The sequence below is a fragment of the Typopeltis vanoorti genome, chromosome 20, assembly GCF_054136105.1.
Source record: "Typopeltis vanoorti isolate ZY-2024b chromosome 20, IOZ_Tvanoo_1.0, whole genome shotgun sequence".
NCBI classification, from domain to species: Eukaryota; Metazoa; Arthropoda; class Arachnida; order Uropygi; family Thelyphonidae; genus Typopeltis; species Typopeltis vanoorti.
In genome coordinates, this window is record NC_143568.1 from 68403146 (window position 1) to 68421747 (window position 18602).

Below are 18602 nucleotides of genomic sequence, written 5' to 3' on the forward strand. Positions count from 1 at the left end.
AATACGAAATGTTATATTCAGGCAATGACAATTAAGGAAAAGAAAGAGTAGCCATAGTATTCAACACAAAATATGAGGTTAATCTTCTTGAATGGCAGGCAGTCTCAAATAGAGTAACGTGGATAAATATCAGAATGGGGAACTGGACAATGAGACTTATTTGTGCCTATGGTCCCACAGAAGGTTCTACTAAGGTTCTACTAGGAATTTTTTAATGCTTGAGAGAAAGTATCTGGCACAATGAAAAGGAAAAGTTGGTCCTTGTTGGGGATCTAAATAGCAGAGTAGGAAATGTTGTCAGACATACAAAAATATATTGGGAAAATTTGGAGAAAATAGCAAAGCTAATAATAATGGCAAATATTTGTTGGATTTCTGCTAAGGACATGGACTAGTTATTACTACCACCATGTTCCAACATAAAAATGTGCACAAATTCACATGGAGAGAAGAGGCTAGAAGTAAGAAAAGTCTCATTGACTATGTTATTGTTGATAGTGATGTTTACTCCCTGGTGCAAGGACACCAGAGTGTACAGAGGATTTGAAATTGGAAGTGATCACTATTTAGTCTCGAGCAGGATAAAATTGAATTTCATATTGAAAAGAATAACATATAAGAAAGTTTTAAAGCGAATAAAAGTTGAGCAGCTCTCAGATGTGAACTGTAGGCTAAAATACACAAAGCTTATTGAAGAAAAAATGAAAGAGTTTGAGAACAGGAACCAAACTTAGGAGATTCAGTGGCAAGCCTTGAAGACAACCCTGATTGATTAAGCCAGAAAGGCATGTAGTGAGGTTGTCTGCAAGGATTGAAAAATCAGAACTCCATGGTGGACACAGGAAGTTAAAGAAGCAGTGAAGGAAAAGTAGAAAGCATATCAAAAATTCCTGGCAAATAAGTCAGCTTGTGCTCTTAGAGAATATAGAGACAAATGTTAGAAAGCTAAACACTGTGTAAAACTAGCTAAATAAAAGTCATGGGAGGACTTTGGAAAGAACGTAGAAAATAAATATCAAGAAGGTGGCAAAATATTCTGGAGAAAGATGAAGAAACTTAGAAATGGAGGAAAGAGTGCTGTAAAAGGAGTTAGAGATGATAAGGGTGACATGAAAATGGAAGTAAAAGATATCCTGGAAGTATGGACTAATTACTTCAAAAAATTGCTAAATGAAACAAGCAGTGATAGCACAGTGGTAAAAAACAGTGACCAGGCATACAGTCAGGTCAGATCCACTTTTTCTACTTCCATACTTGAAGTAGAAAAAGCCGTCATAGACTTGAAATGTGAAAAGGCAGCTGGAGTAGATGATATTTAACCAGAAATGCTGAAGTATGGTGGTATAAAAGTCTTACAGTGGCTGCACTGCATAGTTCAAAAAGCCTGGACAGAGGGACGAATTCCCGATGATTGGAGTAGAGCTCTAATAGTGCCCATATATAAAAAGGTAAATAAAACTGAATGTGAGAATTACAGAGGTATTTCCCTACTGAGTGTTCCTGGCAAGATCTATGTAAGTATTCTTGAGAAATGGTTGAGAAGAATTGTGGAAGAAAAGCTTGGTGAAGAATAAACTGGATTCAGGCCAAATAGAGGCTGTTAGGATCAGATCTTCACTTTACGACAAATAGTTGAGAAAACATGGGAATATAACAAAGATCTATATTTAAGTTTTGTTGATCTGGAGAAGGCATATGACAAAAGTGCCAAGAGAGAAGCTATTCAAAACGCTACTGTTATATGGTGTTAATGGGGCATTATATCAAGCAATACTTGGTCTTTATTTGAGTTGTATGTCAGCAGTTAGAATTGAAGGAAGTACAGGAAGATTGTTTAATGTTGAATCTGGTGTGAGACATGGATGTACATTATCCCCTCATTTATTCATTATCTATATGGATCACATTATGAAGGAAAGTGGTATTAAACATGATATCAAAAATTGGTGATATTAATGTCAGCCCTTTGGTTTATGCGGACGATGTTATACTTCTAAATAAATCTGCTACAAGTCTGCAAGATTCTCTGACTAAATTGAATAACTGTTGTAATAGATATGGTATGAAGGTCAGCAATAAAAGGACAAAGACAATGAAAATAGGCAGATTCGTTGAAAATGTCAACTGCATTGTGAACGGAGAACCTGTGGAACAAGTAAAACATTTCAGCTACTTAGGCACAATTTTTAGTGAAGATGGTAAATTAAATATGGAAAGAGACAGCCGAATCAACAAAGCTGGAATAGTTGGAAGTCTATTGAATAAATTCATATAAAATAAGAGAGAAATTAGTCAGAACACTGAATTAGCTGTATACATGACAGTGTTCAAACCAGTTTTAACTTATGGATCCGAGAGCTGGGTCAGAAGTAAAACACTTGACCGAAGACTAGAGACCGCAGATAGGAGAGTCCTGAGAAAGATTAGAGGCATGAACAGATGGCATCAATAGCAATATCATATTAAAAACGAGGATATTAGGAAAGAACTTGACATTGTTGGCATCCAGGAATGCATTAGCAGAGCTAATCTCAAGTGGTATTGTCACTTGAACAGAATGGGCGAGGAAAGATTAGCAAAACAAGTGTTCTCTGCCAGGTTGGCAGGAAAACAACGCAGAGGAAGACCAAGATATAGGTGGATTGATACGGTACAAAGTGCCTTAGACGAGAGAAATATAAGATCGGATAATTGGAGTTTTGACAAGTAACAGACTGGTTTGGAGGAAAATTGTAGATAGGAAGTTAGTAATGATGTAAATTTTTCATGTAGTACTATCATATCCTGTACACCCCTTGAGGGTACATGGCAGGAATTTGATGATGATGATGATGATGATGATGTTTATTTTGGTTATATGTTATAATTATGCTCAGAGTTTAAGATTTTAGTATTGTTTTGCTAATTTTATGAATGGCAGATAGCAAATTGTGAGACTAGGAAGGACTCTGGGTCTAGCTCCCACTGACGAAATCTCAAGAAAGGTCAGTTCTAGTCTGGATAGTGATCATTCCCATAATACACGCCCTTAAGAAAAGTATGTGCTATGCATTATAGGATGCTGAGACAGTCAATATGAAGTCAACAGCCTTTATGTATGTGTAACCTAGTCGTGCAGATACTTCATATGCAAACTTCGCTTGCACATGGATAAAGGATTGCCCAAGAATATAAGTTCATGTCGAGTATTATTTACTTTGTAACCAAGTGAAAAAACTTTCTACAGGATGATTAATGGCTTCTTAGCTGTTCATATTTTGTATGTCGAAAAAATGATGTTGTCTTTGGATTCCTTGGAAGTCACATAATAAAAATAATAAATTTTATACTACTAAAGTTGTTTTTGGTACTCCTAGAGGCATGTTACATAAAGTTGACTAGGATGAGTGATATTCTGACAACTTTTACCATTTTTCTCTTGCACTTAAGTATCCCAAGAATAAGTGATATAATTGTTAATTCTCTTCATTGTTGGAGTTGGTCTGTTTATTTATTTTTTGTAAATTAGAAGAAGAAACAGTCAGGAATATGCCCCTTTTGGATTTTTAACAACGAATATCAGCATGGGTATCATAATGGCATATTCTACTCATGTTATATCATAACTAATGTAAGAACAGGAGTAGAATATGCCATTATGATACCCATGCTGATATTCGTTGTTAAAAATCCAAAAGGAGCATATTTTATATCTGTTTTTGTATTACATTTAAGACTACTAAATTATAATGTACTGTTAAAATAAAAGTCAGTAAAACCATTTTGTTTACTGCTTCATGTGTGTTATTTCCAGGTTGGGTTTATACCATGAGTATTATTTAAATATTTCTGATTTCTTTCCAGTATATACATTTAACTTGAAAACAGTACTAGTTTTCTCAAAACAGTAAAACTGATATGTTACATTCACTTATCTTTATCTCTAAAATAATATGACAGAATTGTAATACAAAAGAAACAATGTTTAATTAAATAACTATCTAAACATAATTATTTACATAAAGAAAATTGTAAGAGATTACACTTTCTCCTTCATACTCATCCAGTTTTATTTTAGTGAGTAAATGACAAACAATGGAAACACATTCCTTCAGTAAATCCCCTCTATGATTAAACTTATTTTAATATAATTTGTTCTGCTAAGGAATCTTTTCACATTGGCTCAAAGTTAATCCTCATTACAAAATAAGGAATACATCCTACTTCTGTAACTTGAGTATAATAATTCTTAGGAATATTTACCTCATTCCAGAAAGTTAAACATGAAGACTGTACACATTATTGACCTACAGTTCTCTAAACTCGATCTTTATTACATGTGCTGGCCTGGTTGGCCAAGTGATTGACGCATCTGCTCTCCAGCCAAGAGGCTGTGGGTTCGAATCTCACCAAGGGCATGGATGTTTGTGATTGTCCTACTAACCAGTTACCCATATGTACTGCTGTGACTTGTGTCCTGGCACAGTATGACCTTTGATGTCTTTGCAGCATAAAAATCAAATTAAAAAAAATTATTACATGTATTCAGTTCCTGTGCTAAATAATAGTTTCCTTTCTGTTTTCAGTATTCTGTAATATACACACTATCACAAGGAACACTGTTTAGAAGGAACAAACTTTTCTCCAAGAGATAAATTGTTTTGTTTTCATTTCATACATTGACAGGAAACAAATATAGGGTTATAATAAAAAAACAGTAGATGTACCTTTTGTTGGAACTTGCCTTCTCCAAACTTGAGGCTACTGTTGTTCCTTACAACAAAAACAATATTTGCAGCCCTCCTCTAGCTTATTTTCTGGTAGTTGTATACCAATTGAAAGAAATAACTATTTTCAGAGAAATCCATAGGCCTCAGAATATATTCCTATAACCCTTTCTTCTGTCAAAGATGGCTACCCATAACCACATTACTCAACCATGATAATAAAAACAATATTTGAGGCCTTTTTCTAGATTATCTTCTCATTGCCACACACCAATTGAAAGAAATATCTACTTTTGGATAAATCTACAGGTCTTTGAATACATTCCTGTAACTTTTTCTCCCTTCAACCGTGATTCCCTTGTAACTCCACATTACCCAGCCATGAGTTTCTTCCTCTCTCTTTCTTTTTCTCTGAAAATATACTTAGTTCAAGTTTTACAGTACTCGAACTAAGTATATTTTCAACTCCACGTGTTTGTCTTTGGTGCCATTATGTAATATTGCTGGAGTCAGCAGTACATTATAACATAAACTAAAGTACAATCCATTGTAACAACATTTTATAAAAGGAATTACATAACATTAATTCTCTTTATGGAGAGAAAGACAAGTGAATTTAATTATAACACTAAATTAAATTCTGTAATAGAGCATTAAATAAACTATTACATTGCACTAAGGAGTGGAGAGAAATAATATGTTTTATTAAACCTTATTTCTTTCCAATTCCTTTTTTTTTTTAAGACTGATTAATACATAAGTCACATAATAAAACAAAAAATGTAATGTATCTGAATGAAATGAAAAATCTAAATGTAAAAAATTGATGCTCCACAGTACACTTTCAAAGCATTGTGCACATTACTATGTTTTTTAAATATTTTTATTAGTTATATTATTTATTTGTAGTTAAAAACTGGCTACATTCAAACTATTCAGAAGATGAAGATGATAATGAAACTTTGAAAGTTGATCATACGGATTTTGATCCACCACTAATATCTGTCTGCAGATCTCAGTCACCTGGTATTGAAGAACTTCTCTGTGTAATAAATACAAGAGGTATGAAATATTTGCTTTCTAATTTTGTTGATACAAAAAATACATCTATCAATATTCAGTTTATTGTGAAAATTTTGAAATGATTAACATTTCCAGCAAACTCAAAAGACACTGCTGTTTTTAATATTTTGTTACAATGAACTTAGCCTATGTTATAGGTTTGTAGGTGCAGAGATTATAAGAGAAAGATATTTTCTTTTGGTCTCCATGTTTATAGTGAGAGTTAGCTGATCTTTAAATAATGTGTACATTTTTCCCCAAAGCTATACACCATATTATAATTGTACAGGTATACTTTTGTTCAATTCTTACAGCATATCATTTCCTCCCTGACACATTTATTTTTTTTATTTATAGAGAATCCACCCATCTATCCCCTTCCTTCACCTCTACTATTTTAATTTTTAATGTGATACAGCCATCGATGCCATCTTTTCATATCACTAATCTCTTTCAGAACTCTCATATCTGTGGTCTCCAGTCTTTGATCAAGTGTTTTATTTCTAACTTAGTTGTCAGATCCATAAGTTAAAATGGTTTGAACACTATCTTGTATACAGCTATTTTAGTGTTTTGACTAATTTCTCTCTTATTCCATATAAATTTATTCAGCCAACTTCCTACCATACTTGATTTACTAATTCTTTTGTTTGTTTCCATATTTAATTTGTTATCTTCATTAAAAATTGTGCCAAAATAGGTGAAATGTTTTACTTGTTCTATAGATTCATCATTCAAGATATAGTTGATGTTTTCCTGCTTATTTTCATTGTCTTTGTCTTTTTAATGCTGATTTTCATACCAAATTTATTACAACAGTTATTCAATTCAGTTGGGAATCTTGCAGACTTGTACTGGATTTATTTAGAAGTATAACATCATCTACAGAAAGTAAACAGTTAAGATTAACATCACAATTTTGATATCAGATTTGATATCACTTTCCTTCATAATCTGAATCATACAGATAATGAATTACAGTGGAGATAATGTGCACCCTTGTCACATACCTGATTTAACCTGAAACTATCTTCCTGTACCTCCTTCAATTTTAACTGCTGACTTACAGCCTAAATAGAGACTGTGTTGCTTGATACAATGTCCCATATACAACATATAACTGCAGCATTTTGATGAGCTTTCCTCTTAGCACCTTGTCATATGCCTTTTCTAGATCGACAAAACCTAAATAGATAAAAGACAAAACCTGTTTGTCTTAAAGTGAAAATATGATCCTGACAACTTTTCTTCTACAAATTTTTTTATATATTTCTCAAGTATACTTGCATAACTACTTCTGTAATTCTCATATTCAGTTTTATTTCCCTTTTTATAGCTTGGTACTATGAGTGCTCTTCTGTAATCATCTGGAATTGGATCCTCTGACCAGGCCTTCTGAATTATGCAATGCATTCACTGTAAAACTTTTTATATTATATTATTTGAGCATTTCTGGCCTAATTTCATCTATTCCAGCTGCCTTTCCACAATTCAGGTTTTTGATGACTTTTCTACTTCTAGTATGGATATGTATTCCTGTTGGGAGTTTTTTACCATCATACTGACATTGCTTGTTTCATTTAACAGTCTTTCAAAGTAATTACTCCAGATATCTAATATATCATTATCTTCAGTTTTCATGTCACCTTTATCATCTCTGATTCCTTTTACAGTACTTTTTTTTCCCATTTCTAAGCATTTTCAATAGCCTTCAGAATATTTTGTTACCTGCCTGATATTTATTTTCTGTGTTCCAAATTCTTCCCATTACTTTTGTTTAGCTTTACAGTGAGTTTTACACAGTGCTTCACTTTTTTTGATTTTTCTCTGTATTCTCTAAGTGCACACAAGCTGACTTACTTGCCAAGAACTTTCAATATCCTTTCTTCTTTTCCTTCACTACCTCTTTAACTTCCTGAGTACACCATGGAAAAGAAATGGAGTTCTGATTTTTCTATTCTTACAGACAACCTACAAGGTTTGAATCTACAAGGTTTGCAAATTCTTTCATTTTTTTCTTTAATGATATTTTGTATTTGAGTCTTTAGTTCACTCCCGAAAGCTGCTCAACCTTCATTCATTTTAAAACTGTCTTACGAATTCTTCTTTACAATAAGAAATTCAATGTTATCTTTTCTACTTTTTCTTTTTCATTGATCCAGCTGCTTTCTTTACTGTCTCAACAAATTCCTCCACTTCTTCCTTGATAGAATGTTCTGTGGTAGCATTCTATCAAGCACATATAAGTCTGATTGTCCAGTTCCCCATTCTGATATTAGCCCACATCATTCTACTTGATATGGCCTACCAATGAAGAAGATTATCCTCATATTTAGTGTTGAATACTATAGCTACTGTCTCTTTTACTTGATTGCTGTTCCCTGAATATATGATTTTGTATTTGCTGCTTAACACGTTCATTGCCAAGCTGAAAATTGGAATTTCGTGTGGTGGCCAAATTTTTTTTACTTGATAGCAACGTCCACGCGATAACGTGTGATCGGCCGCTCGGTGAGAACTCGCATCACGTGATATCGCGTGATCGGCAATGAACGTGTTAAAAAGATCTTGCCTGTTTTTTGTTTTCTTTGTTTCAGTTACACCTATTATGCTTATCTGGTGCTTATCCGATTCTTTTACTAACTCCATTTCTTTTCCATCGATACTTCCTATGTTGATAATACCAGTCTTGTCCTCTGTTATTATTATTATTACATAACACCATCAGGGAGTCCAAAGACTCATCGAGGGAGGGTACCTGCTCTACAACTCTCTGTCTGCACCACTCCAAAACCACTAGTATTCTCACAAACAAACATCCATGCCCACTCCTGGATTCGAACCCACAGCCTTTTGCCTGGAGAGAGTGGATACGCTAACCACTTGGCCAACCAGGCTGGCCGAGTTGAGTTGGGACATATTCTGGGAACGTCTCATACAGGACACATCCTATATCATTAATGTACAAATAAAATAGTAGTGGCCCAAATATATAGATCCATGTGGCATGCTGCTACTCACAGCCCTTCTACTGCTACTCCTGAATAAACTACTGTCCAGTATATCTCTATCACCCACTCTCTTATCCACTTATCCCCATGTGTTGCAACTTATTTATTGGAATTCCATGTGATATCCTGTCAAAAGCCTTTGTAAAGTTCAGCAGTATTACTGTATACGCATTACACTTTTATCCAACTCAGTTGTCACTGTGTTACAAAAGTAAGTCAACGAGGCATGAAATACCCATCAGAAAACCCAACCCCCCCCCCCCCCCACGTCGTATCCTCTTCCCGTCTACTCATTCCTGGATTTTCCCTTTACCAACTTCTCCAATAACTTGACCTTCTCCTGAGGTGCTTACTGGTATGTAATTTAATATTTCAGTTTAGAGTCTCCTCCTTTATGGAGTTGAATTATTTTACTTTCTTTCCACCCCATTGGGACCAACCCAAAGCTAAGATTTAAACAACGTGTTCAAAGCCACTGCCATTTCTGTAGCACCTTCTTCTAGCACTCAAGGTGGTAGCGCTTAATCCATAGCTGTATTCACGTTTGCAATTGTATATGATCCATAGCTGGATAATATACCCTTGCAAAAGGTTTACCTAATAATTCAACTAAAGGTTTACCTAATAATAATTTGGTGTTCACTAAATTTGTGGCTAGGTAGCTGAAACATTTTACTTGTTCTATAGGTTTGTCATTCATGTTGCAGTTAATATTTTCAATGTTTCTTGCCTATTTTCATTGTCTTTGTCTTCTTATTGCTTATTTTCATACGAAATATATTACAACAGTTATTCAGTTGAGTCAGGTAATCTTGCAGACCTAGTACTGGATTTATTTAAAAGTGTACCCCTCACTACCTACCTCTCCATTGTCTAGGTTCTGGCCCTCCTCTCTCGATTTGCCCAACACAGCCACAACTGTAAAATTGGTTAAAAATGAACTCTTTCATTAGTGAAAGAAAGTGTCTCTTGGTTTGTGAAAAAGTTGAAATTATTTGTGATTTGCAAAAAATGTTGTAATGTGTAAAAAGTTTTCATTGTCCTCTTCAACAGTATTTTCAGTGTGGAGGAATAAAGATATTTACATATTGGCACTGGAAAACACTGTAACCAAACAAATAAACAAAAAAAATTTAGAATGTGCGAGCTCACAAACAATGAAGGTGCTTCGTTGGTTTACTACATGAAACAGTGCTGGATTCTCAATAGTCAGTCTGATGTTAAAGGCTCAAGTGGAAAAAATTTGCTAAACAATTTTGACACGATGATTTTGTATGTAACAATGGCTGGCTGGATTGATTTAAAACCGCTTTCCTTCATAATGCGATCCATATAGATCAGGGGTCGCCAAAGTTATTTGCCCGTCGACCCCTTCAAGAGTTTCTTGACTTTTTATCGATCCCCTATATTTTACTATTACGTAATTATAATAGGACAAGCAAAAAAAGATGCTTATGTGAGTTTTTAGATTGTTTATTTTATAGTTACAGTGTTTATTATATGTATAATATAGTATATATTATTATATTACTATTACTAGTAATATCACTGGTATTACTAGTGATATTAATAAACTACTGGTATTAATATCACTGGTATTACTACCAGCGCTGCTCAACTCTTCAAAATAGAGAAGTTTAGTTCGTGAATGAATAACGATTGAATTATAATATGTATGTTGATGAATTTTAGAACATTAATGCTCACTTGTATGTCAATGCACAAAAATGAGACTGGGATCGAATACTTGTAAGTATCAGTAAATAAGAACCATGCACGTGTTGCAATCTCGCTCCCACTGCGCCGGCCGGCAGGAACCACCAACATCCATTTATTGGTAAATACGTAATTTTAGCCTACTTGATTGGCCTCAGTAACTATTTTCATGCCCTTACAGGTCCTATTCATGGACCTGTAAGATGGAGGTACTGATCCCACGATTCACTCTTAATTGCGTTGTCATTACCTCCATGTCTTTTGTCATGGAGGTAATCCAAGTTAACCAAATTAAATATTACCCATACAATGATGTCTTATATTTTTCTGTCGACCCCCAATCCACCCCTAACAATGTCATATCGACCCCTTTGGCGACCACTGATATAGATAATGAATAACAGAGGGGATAATGTGCATCCTTTTCTGACACCAGATTTAATATCAAACCATATTCCTGTACTTCCTTCAATTCTAACTGCTTACTTACAACTCAAATAATGACTTAATATTGCTTGATATAATCCCCCATTGACACCATATAACTGTAGCATTTTGAATAGCTTTTCTCTTGGCACCTTGTCATATGCCTTTTGTAGGTCTACAAAACTTAAATACAGATCTTTGATATATTCCTATGATTTCTCAACTATTTGTCATAAAGTGAAAATCTGATCCTGACAGCTTCTATTTGGCCTGGATCCAGCTTGTTCTTTACCAAGCTTCGCTTCCAGAATCCTCAACCGTTTCTCAAGTATACTTGCATAAATCTTACCAGGAACACATACTAGGGAAATACCTCTGTAATTCTCACATTCAGTTTTATTTCCCTTTTTGTATATGGGTACTATGAGAGCTACCTCTGCTCCAATCATCTGGAATTTGCCCCTCTGTCCAGGCCTTCTGAACTACGCACTGCATAGAGAATGCTCACTTTCTATGTAAATATATAGATGCTTGGGCACTACCTATGTTTTCTAAGTAGTTCGTGCTAAGGCAACTCGTGAATGCCGGTGAGTGTATTCCCGTAAGCTCTCTGGTCAACTTATTTTTACAAAACTTTCATAGTTTCTATGTTTGGCTCTGAAATAATGCTGGATCTAATATTCAGTTTATATAAATAATTTATAAATTAATTGCATATGTATCTTTTTATAGAATTCACTGTTATTTCTAAATCGAGTCGTTTATTCCTAATTTAAGTTGGAAATCTCTTCAAAGAATGTTTTCCTTGTACAGTTTGTTTCACAGATAGTAAAACATATCTTTTCACATACTATGACATTTATAATAATGTATAACATTATTTTCACATATTTGAACTACAGTTTTCCCCTCTCTTCCAAGAATTGCATATTTTGAATTGAAACAAATAGTTATGGTTCAAATTATGTATTGGCTAAGTTCTGCATAACATGAAACTAAAGTAATACGGATATTAATATTCATTCTTATAATTGTACATTGTTTTGAAAAGAACATTGCAAATAAACTTGACTTTGAAAAGATCATATCCAATGAAGAAGAAAATATTATGTTGTTATTATTAATACTATTGTTATTATTCAGTGATTGCTTTCAATATGAAGAAGAATAATTTTGCACATTTGAAAAGAAACACATTTATCACTAGTTTTGATGTTAAATGTGGTTTTAAAGTAGATAAATTGAACACCTGTTTAACACACCTACATGCTTTCCCCCCCCCCCTCCAAGCTATTCATTTTTTCAGATTAACTGTATTATATAATTTATGTTGCTTAAGTATAGAGCCGAAGGCTTCAGTCTGTATAAGTAAGATAGATATTAAAGTTGTGGATATTATTGGATTCATCCATATTTTATAGCCAAATGTAAAAAAGAAACTTAAAAAGTTTTTAACTTTACCAGAGACATTATAAAACCTTTGACTTTGGAGTTTCCATGGTATCCACTACTTAAGACATTAGCTCTGCCCAAGGACTTGTATTTTCACTGCCCGACAGCTGTTTTTAACTGTTGGTTCTTATCAGATGCCAGGCAGAAACCAAAGAGAGAGAGAGGAAAAAAACAAACTTTCTTTTAATATTACGATTTTATACTTGGTGTTTTTTCACTGAGATCAAACTACTTCTTTTGGCTATTATGGATTTTAGGCCAAGTGCCCTTGTTCCGATTTCATGCTATTGCTTTCTTGGTTTTCCAGTTATTTCCATTTATTTTATATCCATATAATATTTTTGGCAGCATGCTATCGTCCATTTGATTCAGATGTTCTAGTCATTTTTGTTTGTATTTACTTATATATTAGTTAATTGGATTTATATTCAGGAATTGTAAAATTTCTTTATTTTGTTTTATGGGTCCCACTTGATATATCTAGTTGTTTTTCTGAGAAATTTCATTCTGCTGTTTGAATCTGTTTTTAATTCTTCTGTTTTATGGTCCATGTTTCACTTCCATATAATAAAGTTGGTTTAGACAGGACATTACAGTCTGATTCTGGTGTGTTTTTGTGCTAAGGATGGCTTAAATATATTGTTTAGAGACCTCCAGGGAGGAAACTCATCGAGGGAGGCCAAACTATTCACACCAGCTGTCATACCTGTTCTTGAATTCATTCATGCTACTTGCACACAATATCCAATGCCAATCAATTCCAATCACACATTGCTCTATGAGAGAAAAATCTAGCCCTAACACCCTTCTTGACAGCATTCATTCTCAACTTCCATGGATGCCCTCGCATACTTTTCCCACCCTGCATAAAATGAAAAATTCCATATACTGAATTTTGTATAACCCTTTCAGAAGTTTGTAAGTCTCAATCATATCACCCCTCTGTCTCCTGTTTGCTAGTGTCTGCAGCCTACAAACTCTCAATTTGTATTCCACAATCCTGATATCATTTTTGACACTCTCTCTCTACTGTATCAGAATCACTACAGAGACCAGACCTGTGTGCAATAGTCCAAGTGAGGTCTTATTAAGGCCTTGTAAAGATGCAAAATGACTTTTCCTTATCCTTTACATGTCAAGGTTCGTTTCAGCATTGCCATTATTCTCCGAGTTGCATTTACAACTTTTGTTATATGATCTTTGAACTTCAACTTCCTGTCTACTAAAACTCCAAGATCCTTTGCCTCATCAGTCGTAGGTCTCAACTATAACTGGATTCAAGACATTTGATATCATTAGCAGCACCCCGCCCTCCTTTTCTATCCTGTCTATTGTTTCTAGAAATACTGTACTCTTTGCACTTGATACCAGTTAGTATGTCTGCTTCTGATAGCCAAGTCTCACTAATTCCTACATGAGGTCCCTATATTAATCAAGGCAACAAACTCTGCTTCTTTGTTTCTAATATCCCTAGCATTTGTGTACAGATGTAGTAAATTACCTGTATGCTCTTTTACATATTGTCTTTTACATACTTGTCTGAGGTCTGCATGACACAGTTCAACAACTTGCTGATCTCTGTTCTTATCTAGTTCCTTACTTATGCAGATATTGTTGCACATGCTTGATAGGTCTGAACTGGGCAAACACAGAATCATTCTCACTTCATAATCATTTCCATAATAATAACCATTCCCATCATTAACACAGTTACCTAACATTGTCACTCTTACACACAGATTCTCACAATTCCTCCCATCAGAATTCAGTTTCCCTGACTATCTGTATTAGGTCTTATATCAATTAATAATTTTTCAAGACTTCTGATGCCAAACACATTCAAGTGTAGGCCATCCCTCTTATACAAATCCAATCTTCCCTCAAACTCATCACACATCCAAAAACTTGCATCCATTTCTTCTACACAACCTTTTATGCATCAAATGAAAGATTATTGATATTTTAATGTGTATATCTTTTTCATCTTCATATGATGTGCCACATCCCAGGTATTTGAAATTATTTACTTTTTCTAATATTTTTTAGTATCTATTACTATTTTACTTCTTATTGGGTTTTCTTCTTTGCAAGCCATGATTTTTGTCTTTACTTTTGATATTCTCATATTTTTCTGAAATTCATTTAATGATTATATTAATGGGGGATCTAAATGCTAAAATAGGAAATTATTGTATGGGTAGAGAAATAATAATGGGAAAAGAGGGTATAGGAAATATAAATGAAAATGGAGAGATGTTACTGGATTTCTGCATGGCGAATGAATTAGTAATTGGAGGATCCATATTTAAGCACAAAAATATACATAAAGTAATATGAAGAGCACCATTTGGAAAAAACATATAACTAAACTGACTGTATAATGATACAAAGAAAATGGGGAGGATCTCTCTTGAATGTGAGATCAATGAGAGGAGCAGATGCTTATAAAGACCATTTTTTAGTAATAGGAGAAATTAAAATAAGATTAATGAACACAAAGAAAGTACTAGAAAAAAAGTCAGATGTATAACATAACTAAAAAATATGGAAACTAAAAGAAAATATGCAGTAGAGGGTTAAAAATAGATATGAAATTTTATTCAGACCAGACAGAACAAACATGAAGAATTCAGAAACATAGAAGAAATATGGACAGGTGTTACAAACATATACCATGAAGCAGCAGAAAAAATTCTAGGAGTGCATAGAAGAAAAGACAAAGAATTGATATCTTCATACATAAAACTCAAAATTGAAGAAAAAAAAGAAATTAAGGAAAAAAAAATGCAAGATAAGAACAACATCAGCTTACAAGAGAAATATGAGGAAATTCATAAAGGGATTAAGAAAAATGCAAGAACAGATCAGATAAGAGTTTATTGTGAAAACCTACTAAATGAGGCAGAAATTGCAGCTTATAGAGGTGATACTAAAACATTATATAATATTAAAAGAACAATGACACGCAAGACAAGAAGAAGAGGAGATATTATTAAAGACAAAGAAGGAAATAAAATTAAAAATAATAAAAAGAAAATATAAAGATGGATTGAATATTTCAAATAGATAATGAATAGAGAAAAACTTGAAAAAGAAATTCAAATACCAGAAAGAAAAGAAAAAAATATTAAAAAAAAGACACCAAAGAAAGAAGTGAAATACAAAAAGCACTAAAAGAATGTAAAGATGGAAAAGCAGCTGCTATAATGGTATACTAAATGAACAATTAAAAGTAGATATAGATTTAATGGTGAATATGCTCTATCCATTTCTTAACCAAATATGGATGTAAGAATAATGGTCAGATGAATGGAATATTGGGTTACTGATCAAAATACCAAAAAAGGAGATTTGACTGATTGCAATAATTAGAGAAGAATATCATTATTAAATACAAGTAAAATACCAACAAAAATAATATTAGAAAGAAAAAAAAAAAAGAAATAGACCAAAAGCTACGAGAAACACAAGCAGGATTAGAACCAACTGGTCACATATAGGTCAAATAGCAACACTAAGAATAATAATAGAATGGCAGTCAAGTCTATATCAACTTTGTTGATTTCAAAAAAGCTTTTGACAGCATTGACAGAGAAGCAGTATGGAAATTAATTCCTATTATGGTATATCATGTAAAATTATCAACATAGTTTAAAAAAAAAATTATGAAAAATATAAAATAAATCATACAAAATGGAGAACTTTCAGGAAAGTTTGAAATTACAACAGGAGAGTTAGACAAGGCTGCATTCTCTCCCCAACAATATTTCTTATTATTGTAGATTGGGTTATGAGAAATGCCATGAAAAAACACAAGGAATACACTGGAATTTAATAGAACAGCTACATGACCTGGATTTTGCAGATGATATATATTTAGTAGCACATACACAACAACATATGAAGACAAAAACAATAAAACTCAATAATGAGAGGAGACCTACTCATAGCCATTAAAGGAATGCAGAGAACCGACCAGGGCTTCTGATCTAATGTCCAGTCTTCACCTTTTCGTAGTGCACCCAATTAGATATCTACCTGGATACTGAATGAATGGGATGGGCTGGCAAGTTGAGGTTTAGTACATCCAATTTTATTCTTGTTGGCTTAAACCACAATGCAAAATGAGGATACAACATGACAGAATTTCAACCCAGGATGTCGAAGGCGATGCTGAGGCTTCGCCTGATTAAACAAGTCTCCCATTGCTTTTTGCCAGGGAACCAGTGTGAATGATGAACAACCAGCTACTGGAAAATATCCTGAAACACATCACAACTCAACATCACCAGAGTTCAAGATTGGTACTATCAACATAAGAAGCCTGAATGGCGAAGAATTGGATAAGTACAAGATCGACAAAATAGGGGTGACTGAAACAAAACAACAAAAAAAAAAAGACAAGAATTGGTGAAATCTTTCTAAGCACTAAATACAAAATGTTATATTCAGGCAGTAATAATCATGGAAAAGGAGTAATATAGTATTCAACACTAAATATGAGGCTAATCTTCTTGAATGGCAAGCAATTTCAAGTAGAGTGATGTGGGCAAATATCAGAATGGGGAACTAGACAATGAGACTTATTTGTGCCTATGGTCCCACAGAAGGTTCTACTAAGGTAGAAGTGGAGGAATTTTTTTGAGGCTTTAGAGAAAGCAACTGACACAACAAAAAAGGAAAAGTTGGTCCTTGTTGGAGATCTAAACAGCAGAGTAGGAAATAATTAAGAAATGCAGAAATGTTTTTGGCAAAATTTGGAGAAAAGCACAAAGCTTATAACAATGATAAATACCTGCTGGATTTCTGTTCAGGATATGGATTAGTTATTACTAATGCCATGCGCACAAATTCAAAGAGAAGATGCAAGAAATAAGAAAAGTCTCAAGTCTCATTGACTGTTTTAGTTGATAGCAATGTTTTCCCACTGTGACACAAGATTATACAGAGGATTTGAAATGGGAAGTGATCACAATTTAGTTTTGAGCAGGATAAAATTGAATTTCATATCGAAAAGAAGAGTGTGTAAGAAAGTTTTAAAATGAATCAAAGTTGAGTAGCTTTCAGGTGAACTGTAGACTCAAATACACAACCTAATTGAAGGGAAAAAAATCAAAGAATTTGAAAACAAGAACCAAACCTTGGAGATTCAATGGCAAATCCTTGATTTTTTCAGATTGATTAATTCAGTAGAGAGGTATGTGGTAAGGTTGTCTGTAAGGATAGAAAAATCAGAACTCTATGGTGAACTCAAGAAGTTAGATACAGTGAAGGAAAAGAAGAAAGCATGTCAAAAGTTCCTGGAAAGTGAGTCAACCTTTGTTCTTAGAGAATACAGAGAAAACTGTAAGAAAGCAAAGCACTGAGCTAAACTAGCTAAACAAAAATCATGGGACGCCTTTGGTAAGAACATTAAAATAGATATCAGGCAGGTGGCAAAATATGCTGGAGGCTGTTGAAAAAGCTTAGAAATGGAGGAAAAAATATTGTAAAATGAATGAAAGATGATAAAGGTCACAGGAAAACTGAACATAATGATATTCTAGATGTCTGGAGTAATTACTTTGAGCGACTGATAAATGAAACGCAGTATCAGCATGATGGTAGAAAACTCCCAACGGGAATGCAGTCAAGAATACATATCCATACTTGAAATAGAAAAGGTCATAAAAACCTGAAATGTGGAAAGGCAGCTGGAGTAGATGAAATTTTGCCAGAAATGCTCAAATATGGAGGTATAAAAGTTTTACAGTGGCTGCACTGTATAATTCAGAAAATCTGGTCAGAGGATTGGAGCAGAGCTCTCATACTACCCATCTATAAAAAGGGAAATAAAACAATGTGAGAATTACAGAGGTATTTCCCTAATGAGTGTTCCTGGTACAATTTATGCAAGTATATTTGAGAAATGTCTAAGAAAAATTGCAGAAGGGAAGCTTGGTGAAGAACAAGCTGGATTCAGGCCAAATAGAGGTTGACAATATCAGATTTTCACTTTAAGATAAATAGTTGAGAAAACTTGGGAATATAACAAGGATTTGTATTTAAGTGTTTATGATCTGAAAAAGGAATATGACAAGATGCCAAGAGAATAGCTGTTCAAAATGCTAGTTATATGGTGTAAGGAACTTTATATCAAGCAATACATAGTCTCTATTTAAACTGTAAGTCAGCATTTAGAATTGATGGAGGTATAGGAAGATAGTTTGAAGTAAAATCAGGTGTGCAT

At 33.7% G+C, this 18602-nt stretch overlaps 1 protein-coding gene across 3 annotated transcripts in view; it reads left to right on the forward strand.

Annotated features, from left to right (window-relative positions):
* Positions 1–18602, forward strand: part of Atac2 (Ada2a-containing complex component 2) — a 215939-nt gene that overhangs the window by 101279 nt on the left and 96058 nt on the right. For all 3 annotated transcript variants that reach the window (XM_090410264.1, XM_090410261.1, XM_090410263.1), the window contains exon 7: positions 5616–5768. In XM_090410264.1, coding sequence (XP_090266390.1) covers positions 5616–5768 — 153 coding nt within the window. The remainder of the gene's footprint in view (positions 1–5615; positions 5769–18602) is intronic.